At 43.5% G+C, this 12,876-nt stretch overlaps 1 protein-coding gene across 1 annotated transcript in view; it reads right to left on the reverse strand.

The window, feature by feature from the left end:
* Positions 1–12,876, reverse strand: part of LOC115752991 (nodulin-26-like) — a 28,576-nt gene continuing 15,700 nt past the window's right edge. Inside the window, exons 2-6 of the mRNA XM_030691441.2 lie at positions 2,164–2,282; positions 1,584–1,808; positions 845–1,042; positions 659–720; positions 1–418 (exon numbers count right to left, since the gene is read on the reverse strand). Coding sequence (XP_030547301.1) covers positions 199–418; positions 659–720; positions 845–1,042; positions 1,584–1,808; positions 2,164–2,274 — 816 coding nt within the window. The 5' untranslated portion in view covers positions 2,275–2,282 and the 3' untranslated portion in view covers positions 1–198. The remainder of the gene's footprint in view (positions 419–658; positions 721–844; positions 1,043–1,583; positions 1,809–2,163; positions 2,283–12,876) is intronic.

The following is a 12,876-nucleotide window of genomic DNA, read 5'->3' on the forward strand; positions in this document are numbered from 1 at the left end:
GGACCAAGATTTTCAAAGGTTGGCCTAAATAGCTGGCGGAAGCTTTAAAACGGCTAGTCGTATCTTGTTTTTTATACAATCAAGCATGTTTCGCATTGTTATACCTCATAATATTTGTGACATCCCCATTTTCATACCCGTAAAGTACTAGAATAGTTTGACATTCACAAACTGTTTTACTCCTCTCTCCCTCTCTCATCAGTTGGAACCACTTCTCCTGCCGTTTCTCAGGAACGACCCGCTCCGCACCACCTCACGCAAAGGCTTGTCAGTGAACCGGATGGTGTTGTACACAGCAGCGCCCAATATCGCGCCCACAGTCGGGGCAAGTAGGTATATCCATATCCCTTTGTAATTGTTAGACACGATCGCCGGCCCCAAGCTTCTAGCAGGGTTCAACGACGCTCCAGTAATCGGCCTGATGAACAGGAGAACACAAATGATCAGTGATCTTAATTTTCTTCCAAGTTGCTTTATTGCTGAAGGAAACCTTTGAAATAGAAGCAAGACTGAAATAAAACGCTTTAATTTGACCACTTTGGTTTAATCCAATGTGTAGACCGATGTGGACAGTAATAAGCATCATCTTTTGGAATGAGTTAAAACCATAGAACAGACGAATTAATTTTAAACTATAGAAAAGACAAGTTAAACTGACCAAATGAACATCACATTGAGCATTATAGTTGCCCCCACAGCAAGACCAGCAAGCTCTCCAATCTGAACAAATGAAATACAAAATGATAAAGAGCCAGTCCTCTATCAGAATTACTGATAAAACCAGTTGTTATGGGAAACTTAGCCAAAAGAAGAAAAAGAAACCATCGCATGAAGTGGAACTCACAGCTCTATTGTCAGTGGCAACACCGCAGATGACAAACATGAGGTAGAACGTTGTGATGAACTCGAGAACGAAGGCTTGCCCATCCGAACCGGCAGGCTGCGTTCCGGCAAATTGGTCGTGGATCCCCGTGAACACCAACCGGAGTGTCCCAGCCGCAAGGGTCGACCCAAGTAGTTGCGCTGATATATAAGCCGGTACCTGAAAGTAGGATCCAAACATTCTTAGATTGAGGGTAAAATCAGATAGAACACAGATGGTGGATTGTTCAATCATCACCAAATGCGTGAACGGGCGATTTGGGGTGCCTAGATCGAAGCGACCACAGCTGCGCAAGAACCTGAGAGGCTCAAAATTTCCTTTCGAAGCCAAAATTTACCTTTCTTTAACATCTAAGAGTGCGTCAAACATGATGTTAGATGCATGCTCAATATAAGCTCAAAACTTTACCTAACTTAATTTCCCCATTCTAGTTCTATCTCCAAAGAAAAAAGTAGCTTTATAGAGATAAATTTTCAGTCATTTCATGGAAGCTTTCTTCCCTTCATAAGCGGCGAAGAATTAATCTCATAAACTTTCCTGCTTCATGACAAATTTAAAAGTAAAGTAGGACGTCGACAATTTTGCACCTACATATATTCATCCACAGCAAATCCCATCAACAAAGAAGTGTGAAAAATAACAGGAAAAATTGGGAAAATTTGAATTTTTTTTGCTACGAGGGAAAGTTTTCCAAACTTACCTGCTTCAATGGGAATCTTCTGGTGACGGCAAAGGCGATGGTGACGGCGGGATTGAAATGGGCACCGGAGATGTGGCCAACGGTGTAAACAAGGACCAGCACCGCGAGCCCCCACACGATAGCTATCCCGGGCAGCGTCACAATATCCTGGTTGTTCTTGTTCACCACCACCGCCCCACAGCCCGCGAATATCAAGAAGTATGTCCCGAACACCTCCGCTAACAACTGCGATCAGCCCAACATCACGTTAAAGCCGATCCAGCATCGCTCATGCTGGTTCTATGATAATAATAATAAGGAGAAAATCTAAATCTTTGGTTTTGGATATAGGGACGAGACAGGACTGCACCAGTCCGTTCTTCCAGGTGAATGCCGAATGATCCGGTTGTTTCGAACAACTAGCGTACACTGAAAGTTTTCCATCATGGGCAGCAGGATGCCAAGGAATTACAGACAAATGGAGAAGCGAGGACATAAAGCCAACTTGAAAAAGAATTTCTTTTTCTTTCTTTTTTGTTGCAGAGCACGTGTACGAAAAGTAGGTAAGGAGACAACAGAGGAAGAGTCCTCCCGCTCTTACCTTTTGGAAGAAAGGCAGAGAGAAACAGGGGTCCGTCTCTTCTTTCATTTTGGAGGTTGAGTTCGTGTCCTTCATGTCCACCGCAACTCCATGGATTCCACTATCAGCCATGACTCTCTCTCTCTCTCAGAAGAAGAAGAAGAAGAAGAAGAAGTGTCACTCACAGAAGCAGGGCTCGTGATTTCACTCCGTTATGATGTCTATAAATACAGAGGATGATGAAACACCCATTTATAGGAGAGAACCCAAGAGACAGAAGCAGAGCTGGTAAGAGAGAGAGAGTGAGTTTGGAAGTACTGTGACAGCGCGAGGAAACTTTGAAGACATCGGTGTTGGCTTTGTTTTAGTGTTTTTTGAGGTTTTCAGTGATGTGATTGAAAAACAGAAGCAGAGCTCATGTCCTTCCATCATTTGTCTTTCTTTCTTAGTTTCTTCTTGACGGTTTTTTTGTGATTTGATTTGATTTTGGTGTTTTCGCAAGTGTCTTTAGGGAGACTTTGAAGATATCGTTGCAAAAATGTGACATGCTCACTGAACAGAGAGATCAAGAGACATTATGAATGACTTTTCAGGCAGTCACTTGCACTTTTGGCCCTTCTCTGGGCTCATTCTCTCCTTCATTTTTCAGCTAAAGTGAGCACTAAATTACTGTATGAATATGTCGGGCTTTTTTCCAAACCAGGTGGCCAAAACAAAGTAAATACCAAATCGGGTGTTGACTTTTTTTATTTACCAAATCAGGTGTCGCTCGGCAGTCATAATGCCGAGCGACACCCGGCTCGGCAGTCCCACCGCCGATCGGCGGGAGCAGTGGTGGCCCGCCACCCGCTCGGCACTTATAGTGCCGAGCGGGTGTGCCCTTCGGCACCAAAAATGCCGAGCAGCTCCCGCTCGGCATTGTGGATGCCGAACGGCCGCCGCTCGGCATTTTTGGTGCCGAGCGGGTGCCCAATCCGCCCCCCCACCCACCCCACCCCACCCCACCCCACCCCACCCCACACATTGGACACACAACGTAACATATGTTGGTGCTTTGGGACAAATTTTAGGGGTGCAATTGTGCTGACAGTGGATGATATGGAAATATCCCCTGTTTACGGAAAACGTCTCTCTCACAGAGAGGGAATGATTCGAGAGTAAAAAGACGAAAAGGGGGTCATTCCCGAGAAGTGAGCTTGGGTTGATATGTGAATGATGGAAGCTAAATGGGCAAAAAGGTAATTTTCGTATGTGCATGCATTTGGACTGGGTCGGGGGTATCCTGGCACTCCAAAGGGCTAGGTGATTACGAAAATTCACGTGTAATTGACTAATCTTAGGGAACCAAACTCTTAGCTAGGGATGAAGCTTGAATTCATCCGAACAAAAAAAAAAATCACGCGACAAACTAAGAAGTCTCATAAGCAATCGGCTGATTTAACAACCCGTGGATTAAGGGAATAGCGATTTCGGCGCGTCGAGAATTCTTATAATTATGTATGTGTATGTAGCCACCGATATCACACGAAAGCATATGATATTCATGCCTCATGTTTGAATGAGGAGGGGCGCAAAAAATAAAAAAATAAAAAGGCATTCTCTTGTCGAATGAGACTCTCATCACTTGCACGAGCCTCCGAGAAACCAAGCAAAGGATTACCCAAAAAAAGGAAAAAGAAAAAAAAAGATGCCTCTTAGGCTATTCAAAGAATGGCTTCTTCAGAACATGCAATTTGCAATTTTTTTATTTTATTTTAATCATGTTTTGTCAATCAATAGTTACCGAAGTACTTTCTTGTGTAAGTGGAGCAAAAAAAACATGGCTGGTGAACAAACTGAAAAGTTCAATGTACATGATATTGAAGAGATTAATTTACATCGAAAGGACATTAAGGCAGTCTTTTATCTTTTTGGGGGGTTGGTCGAAGTTCATTTTAGTACTTGGAAAGAGGCAAATTTCGCGAGCCGATGTTGACTTTTTGAGTAGACCATAAAGCTCATTAGGGTTCAAGTCATTGTCTAGCTTACGTGGATTGGAGTAATCTCGTATTAAACAACAGATCGGGGTGTGGAGCGATATAAGATGGATTCCGAATACGATGTTTGCTACGTTTTAGGAAGAATCTTGAGGAGATTAGTGACCGCGGAACGACTAGAACCGCTCTTCTTCCCACTTAAAATTGATTAGAAAGCGTAGGGTGGGTAGAACAAAATAGATGTTGTTAGAGAAATTGTTAGATAAATGCTTTCAGTTAATGGTTGGAATATATGAAAGCGGGGACAAGAAAAGTCCCGAGGTAGATAGACAATAATGATTTGGGGCTATTGAGGTCGTCTCTTTGCTCATCCCTTTTATGCTCATGGTTTGAGCATTTTCTTATTTCTTCCATTCTTCACCCTCGTCCACTTCTGGTTCTTAGTCCTCCTCTTCTTCTTCTTCTGCCCCGTGGGAGTAAAGCCTTCCCCATTCGTGTCGGGTTTTCCAATCTCGGGTTGACAATCCTCGCAGAACCAAAGAACGTCCCCATGGAAAACTACGGTCTCTAGGCAATAACTGAAAAACGGATAAAAAAAAATGAGGCCGACATTCCAAATTTATAACAGCGAACATTCTCTTGCATGCATGCATACGAGAATGCACATGTATCATTATGTGATGTAATTATAGAGGGTGTGAGGGGCGAACTTACCGGTGGACAGCGTATTCCTTACAGTCGTTACGGTAGATCAAAGTTTCCTCAAAACCAGTATCTCCGCATTGGAGGCGCACAATCGCCCGCACGAACATAAAATCGGGGTAGACCTCAAACCTTATTTGGATTTTTAGGCATTTAAAAATGTACGGCCTTTAAAACCGATCAACCTAATTCACACAAAATGGAAACCAAAATTGTGATGGTTGTGAAAAACAGCGATAATGAATGAACCTTTACGAGAAATTAACGACGAAAAGTCTAGGACGGCGAGAGTATGCGTACCATTTCCTTCGCTGGATTCACCGCCACGAACGTAGAATCCCCGTCCTGGCCGTGGCGGGAGGGGTACTCGCCACGCTCGGCGGGTCGGTCTTGTTGGACGAGAGAATCCATCCTGTCCTTCCTTTTTTTCACGAAGCACTTAAGAATGAGAGAAAAATAACTGGGACTAACTTCGTTTTTGCGCTCCAACTTTGAATTCCTTCCCATCCACTTTATACTGCGAGATTTGGGGGAGGCCCTCCCGGCTTTGCAGCCCGTATTTGGGAGGGCCCCCCCGCGCGGCGCCCGCAGGCAGGGGGTGCTTTGCAGGGCGCGCCCGCTCGGCAAGCCTGACCGCCGAGCGGGCCCGCCTCGCAAAGCACCCCCACGGGCCTGCAGGGCGCCGCGGCGGGGGGGCCCTCCTCCAAATACGGGCGAGAGAGAGAGAGAGTGAGAGTGAGAGGTCATGTCACTTCAAATTTGAGAGAGTGAGAGAGAGAGAGAGGGAGAGTGAGAGGGAGAGGTCATGCTACATTATTGGCACAAAACCGAGTACTTGGTTGGGGGAGCCTCCCTCAACCAAGTACGTTGCAGTGCCAATAATGGCACCGCATGAAAAAAATAAACAAAAAAGGCAAGACGTTGCGGTGCCGCAATGGCACCGCAGCACTTATGGGAGGCCCGCCCTACACCTTATTGTGTGCGGCACGTAGCTTGCATTGCGTCGCACACCGGGGCGTTGCGGCGCCATTCACGGGTTTGAGTAATTTAGTTTGAATTATTCTCTTTTTGCATTTGAAAAGTCCATGATGCCCAAGTTTTTTGGCTCCATACGAGGTGGGAAGGGATACTCCGACGACGTGTATGTGTGCAATTACATGTAGCAATTATATGTGCACAAAGTAGGAAACTATTGGCCGTAGATTAATTAAGTAATTATATGTACACATAAATGATGAAATATCGCGCAATTGAGATATGGTAATGTCACAAAAAAAAAAAAAATTACACATGGTTACGCGATCTATTACAAAAGTGTCAGCAAAGTATTTTACATAATTGGCACAACCGGCATCTAATCCCGAGCCGATCTGTGCGCACATGTTTGCCTGTTGTGCCCTGATTTCCCCGCAGTTCGTGCAATGGTTACGCGAATCGCTCTTGCTCGGGGTTCTCCAGTCCATCTCATTACGTATCCGAGATGCACGAGGCCTTCCTTTCTTCCTAATACGCCTTTGATCCGGAACTAATGGCAACTCATTAGCTTTATCCCAGTAGTCATGATGCCCTAACGGATGAAACATGTACCGATAGCACTGAAGGGTTTTGTCCAACGTATAGCATTCATCTACGAACCCAGTGTAATCAATTGCATGTAGTTGGCATACTGCAATTACGTGGGAACAAGGAATTTTCAACTGTTCAAATTTCCCACATGTGCATGTTCGCTCGTGTAGATGCACTTTGTATTTGTTGCCCCCAGATCCTCTAGTTCTATCACGTGCAGTTTTCACTTCGTAAATCCCTCTTTCGTAGTCGAAACATCTTACCCGATGCCTCTTTGCCTTTTCGCTATTTTTGTGGAGCGTTTCACCCGCAATTTGCGTAAATTGCCATTGGTTGGCCTTCTGCATCGTGTACATCGTTCTCCTCGTGTCAAAATAATGAGACAACTGGTAGAATATCTTTTCCACCATGGCTGTTATTGGCAAACCACGAACGGGTTTCAGCATCCCGTTGACCGATTCAACCAAATTTGTGGTCATCGACCCATATCTCTTCCCTCCATCATAAGCCTTTGTCCATTTCTCCCTTGGAATCTGATCACACCATTCAGCTGTGGGTTGATCGACCTCCCTAATTCGGCTCATGATGAAATCGAACTTCCGTCGTTGATTCGCGTAAGCTGCACATTACAACAATAATCGATACAGTACATTATAGTAAAATTTTGTAAAAAGTTTTGAGGTGAGAATTCACAAAATTTAACATTTACCTGCCATTTGAACATGTTTTATCCCGTCGGCATTTTTGAAATATTTTTTGTAGTTGCTGACAATATGAAGAATGCAATATCTATGGTGGGCATGTGGAGGACGCCACCGTCTTTGTCGCATTGCTTGTTGAATCCCGATATGTCTGTCCGATATCACACAAATATCATCCCTTCTGGTGACATATCTCCGCAACATATTCATAAACCACCGCCGATTGTCAACATTTTCCCTATCAACCACAGCAAATGCCAATGGGAAATTATGATTATTCCCATCAAGTGAGACCGCACAAAGGAGCGTTCCTCGGTATTTTCCATACAAGAAAGTACCGTCGACAAATATAACAGGCCGACAACTTTTGAAACCTTCAATTGTTTGCCTAAAAGTCCAAAACATGCGGTCGAAAACCGTGCAGCTCTCATCCTCAGCCATGCGTTCCTCGATCACGAAATGAGAACCTGGATTCTCTTTCATCATTGCGTTCATGTACCTCCTCAACTTACCATATGACTCATCCCATCCGCCAAATTCTTTGGCAATCGCCAATTGTTTGGCCTTCCAGATTTTACGGTAAGTAGGTTGGAAGTTAAGCTTGTCTTGAATCTCCGCCATGATCGCCTTGATTTTGATATCTAGTTGGGCGGAGACCATTTGTTGGATGAAGCTGCATATGTACATTTGATCGAGGTGCGGATGATCTGCAGATGCATGTATATTACTGCATGTATGTGGGCCATTATACTTACTTATTTTCCAAAACATGCCACCCACTTTTGTGATCGCGCGGAGCCTCCAGCCACATGGTCCATTCGGATTACCACACTTGATGACATATTTTCTCTTCTTCGTGGTATCATAGCAAAACCTATGATTTCTTCTCATTGAGTACTCCTTGGCAGCTAGCTGTACCGCATCCCGTGATGGAAAAAGTCGCCCAACAGCAAATTCTTTCGACGGATCAAATACCGTACCGCCCGGCTTTGCTCTTGTATCGTCTTGCATCATATCAAAGTCGATCTCCGAGTAGGGCGGTGGATGTACCAATGGTTGAATGGGGTTACTATCTTTGCGTGTTATAGTAACTCTCCATATTGTCGATTCAACGACTTCGGCATCACTATCATCACTGTCCATCCAACTATCATCGTCTTCATCGCTAGCCTCATCATGGTCATTATCATCATTATCACCATCATCATCATTATTATCGTTATTATCATCGGACTCACCCGGTCGATTACGCACAGCAACATCTTGTCCCGCTTGTTCTTCTTCTTCTGCTCCTTCTTGTTCTTGTTCTTCTGCTCCTTCTTGTTCTTCTTCTTCTCCTTCTTGTTCTTCTTCTTCTGCTCCTTCTTGTTCTTCTTCTTCTTCACAAACATTGGACCCTTCCCCCGTATGATAATCATGTATCACCTGGTGTTCATCTACAATGACATAAAACACTAGAAACCCCATTCCAAAGATCTGATTGGCAAATTGCTGGATCATCCCAACAGTATTGGACTTAGTCTTAGCACATCCTTCAGCTCTGCTTTTTTAAGTAGAGGCGAGTGCTCTCATTTCTCATCATCGACTATATTTCTTCGATTGATTACTCAACTCTCGTGCTCTTCCTCGATTACTTACTGAAGTTACGAATTTTTAGCATTCTTCACAATTCTGTTGAAATGGCACGGAGGAGTCACATTCAGCCGGGGCCTGAGAATGATTCACTACTTAGTGGACGGGCGCGACACGGATCACAAGCTTTATGGGACACCGAGGTAATTGCGGAATTTAGCATGTTAACTGTCATTTGTCACGACATTATGAAAATAGTCACTAATAGTTGATGTGACAATTTTGCGGATACCTGCAACTGCAGTTCTTAGATGTCAAAGAGCGGCGCAACACGTAGGTGAACTTGATCCGCGAATACTCCCTTATCTGCAAGATTCGGGATTTTACGGTGTTTATAAAATGGGGTTTGTCCAGCTTGATTGGCATTTGATTACAGCATTGGTCGAGCGATGGAGGCCCGAGACCCATACCTTTCATATGCCGGAAGGTGAAGTTACCATCACGCTGCGGGACATTGCGATGATTACGGGGCTTCCTATCGAGGGACTTGCTGTTATTGGCCCTACCGATTGGAATTGGGGCAATCTCTGTGATCATCCGCTTGGTGCTCGGCCACCTCAACTGCGCGGCACACAAATAAATTTAAGATGGTTGAGTGAAAACTTTCACCATCTTCCCGAAGATGCCGATGAGGACACTGTACTATATCATGCTAGGGCATTCGTTCTTCGCCTGATTGGAGGATATATTTTTGCGGACAAATCAGGTGCTCGAGTTAGTTTGCTATTTCTCCCACTATTAACGAACATCGAGGCCCCTACACAGTACAGTTGGGGTTCCAAAGCACTAGCATGGTTGTATCGGGAGCTATGCCGTGCAACCGATCCAAACGCGAGGCAAATGGGCGGTGCCCTACATGTACTCCAGATTTGGGCGTGGGAGCGTTTCAAATGTGTCCCCCCCGGTCCGACTTCATTGCTCCTTTCCCGGATGCACCTTTCGGTAGTCGGTATGTCATGTATTGCCTTTTTTCATTTCGTGCGTCATTAATTTTTTTGCAGCGCGTATAGTACATGAAATCTAAAGTTGTATGTTTCTGCAGTTGGAGTCGAGGCCGAACTACTACCGACGTCCCCACGCATCTTGTGACACATCTGCGCTACCAATTTGATCGAATGGGGACCGATGATGTAAGTAATGATAGCAACGAGTGGGTTTAATATAATGTTAATCTTTAAATTTAGCTTTGGTGTAATTTGATATATTTCATTACGATAACAGATTATTTGGGAGCCGTATGACGAAATTGAAGAAGATGTACCAGATCATCGCTTTCACGGACAAAACTATTGGAGGGCGAAAGTCCCACTCATCTGTCACTGGATAGTTGAGTGGCACTATCCAGACCGTGTACTTCGGCGGTTTCGGTTGCAGCAGCCAATACCTAAGAATCCTCACGATCATAGTGCCTTGCATGGTCTTGATAACACGCCACCCAAGACCGATTGGGAGAATAAGCATAGACGGTGGATCGATTTGTGGAATAGACGTGCCGAACGTATAGTGCGGGGTAGACATTCAACGGAAACACTCCACTTTCATTCCGGATATATGGAGTGGTTCCGTCGACATACAAGGAAGTGGATTTCTGTTGCGGGAGCTGCAATGGGTTCAACGGTTCGTGCATTTTAATTTTAATTTATTTCACTACTTATTTTAAGTCACATAAATTATTGATATATTGATAACTTTTATTAATTTTAATATCATTACTAGGGTGACGGGGTTGAGCAGATCGTACATATCATGGATTCGGTCGGTCCATCTCCTCGAGCTTGGGAAAAAGTAAGGACGATAGCTAGGGCAATGTTATATGCCCGGAATGAGGAACGGCGGCTAACAATGATGCCAGCACCTCAACCAAAGCAACTACGGCAACACCCGTTGGGCCGGACGAGGAGGATGACCCCCCCGAGACTGTTCACCCGACCCGGAGAAGTCCTCGAGCTCATACATATGATGATGTCGTCCCGTATTCCATGGAATATCATACAACGGATTTTGCTCCCGAGTTCACTCCGGGGTTCAGCCAACATTTCGATGCAGGGTTCACCCGGTTCGCCGGAACATTTGATGATCAACATCCTGCAGACTCCGGCTAGTTCTCCTTCGAGTATGGACCCGATTTCTCTCATTCTTATCCAAGTCCCTCCTACGAAGGGTATGACATATTTTTACAAGATATGCCTTCGTCATCGAGACATCCTACTCGGTCGGACCCTCATTCTCGTCGGTATGACACTAGGCTTCCCGATCAACGGAGACAACCTCATTGCGGAACAGGAGGTCATGTAGGAAGACGACATCGTTAGTACATGTAATTGCAATTAACTTGATATCTATTATGAAGATTTCGTGTTTTTGTATATCTTATGCAATTATATGTCGTGTTTCGACACGTATCCATTTTTATTTATTTGAAGAAAACACCAAAAAAATAAAAATAAAAAACCACGGAAACGGTGCCCATGGTAACACAAATACGCAATTTTTTTGTTCATCACTAAAACCTTAAAAATTGACCTACCACCAAAAACCGTAAACCCTGTGCATCAAAAGGGGATGGTGGAAGAAAAGCATTAGATGGAGCAATTTTAAAACACTAATCTCCATTCAAGAAGATCATATAATTATTCAAGAAGATCATATGATTATTGGAGAAGCTACTTTTCTACGTTTCTCCCCGGTTTAAACACACGTCAGAAGTTTTCCAACAGGCAAATTTCATGTTCACTTTTACCCCGGCAAAAGTACACTTTTAGTGTCATAGTTGTGTATGAAGATTACTTTAGTGCAAAAAATTTCAAACGGATTACTTTAATACTAAGTCGGAGACAAAAGGATCGGTTTGGTACCTCCGGCAAAAAATTATCGGTGAAAATTAATACGTGGCTTGAGCATTTTCTCCTTTTAAATTTCATCCAAAAGGAGCTTTTGGTGATCAAGTTAGTAAATCTTGTGGAAAATTATGTGAATTCTGTCATCAGATTGTCTCGCGATGAATTGTGAGGACTATAAAGAAGTGACAGTATTTTAGTGACTCAAGTGTAGTTGTAATTTTCGTTTTGTCGCTTGATTAATGGTGAATCATGTGCTGCTCCTCATGGAGTATGTGTCGCCAATCGGATCGCGTAAATCCAGTGTCCGATATATTTTCTTGTTTTTTTATTATTGTGTTCGATTGCTTTTTTTTTTTTCCTTTTTTTGAAACAACCGTATGAATAGCTTCAAATTAACTTGATCAGCGGAAAAAGAAATTAACTCTCATTTTTGCAGAGATATTATCAGTCCGTATTTCCTTTAAAGTAGTATATATATATATATATATAGGGGGTCAACCCTCAAAAGATTCTATGCATGTTTCTATCTAAGATGAAATCACCGATCCAACTACCCTGGCGAAGTCAAATTCCTATTTTGTTTTCCAATCAATGTTCGAGATAATTTTGATGAAATGTCCAGATACAATTTATCCTTAAAAAAAAATATGAATCGGGTCGGTTCGTTCTCTCATAATTATTCCAAAAAGAGCTAAAGACAACATATCGTGCGGACACATATATGAGCTCAACTTGCATCTTTCCAGCAACTTCATAGGATGAATGCTTTGACCAATGAAAATAATAAATTAAAAAAACCAATCGATCCCTTAAAAAAAAATATAATGCCTACTCATATAAACACTGGTAGATGATAGTTCAAAGTAACTTACAAAATGCATAGAGAGTGTACGGATATACTAATTATGTTTGAGAGTGACCACGGAATTCTTTTGTCTGTTCAAATTTACAACCCTAGAGCAAAGAGGGAAAATCCTTAGCCAGAAAGTTACAACCGTCAAGTTACGCCGCACCATCTTGTGTCCAGTGCTTCTTGTGAATTGGTATCACAATTTGCATACAAACAATTTTGACTCATCATCAATATATTTGCAAGTAACGCTCTCTTACATTTGATTCAACGATAACAATTGCAGCTAGCCATTTCAAGTACGCGAAACACGGGGTTGGCGCTCCGGACCAGGACAAACTCACATACAGCTACAGCTGGATCGAGGGCGACGCCCTGATGAACATATTCGAGAAGATCTCGTATGACATCAAGATCGAGGCCAACCCCGAGGGAGGGTCCATATGCAAGAACGAGGAAGCAAGTAC

The sequence above is a fragment of the Rhodamnia argentea genome, chromosome 9 (assembly GCF_020921035.1).
Source record: "Rhodamnia argentea isolate NSW1041297 chromosome 9, ASM2092103v1, whole genome shotgun sequence".
NCBI classification, from domain to species: Eukaryota; Viridiplantae; Streptophyta; class Magnoliopsida; order Myrtales; family Myrtaceae; genus Rhodamnia; species Rhodamnia argentea.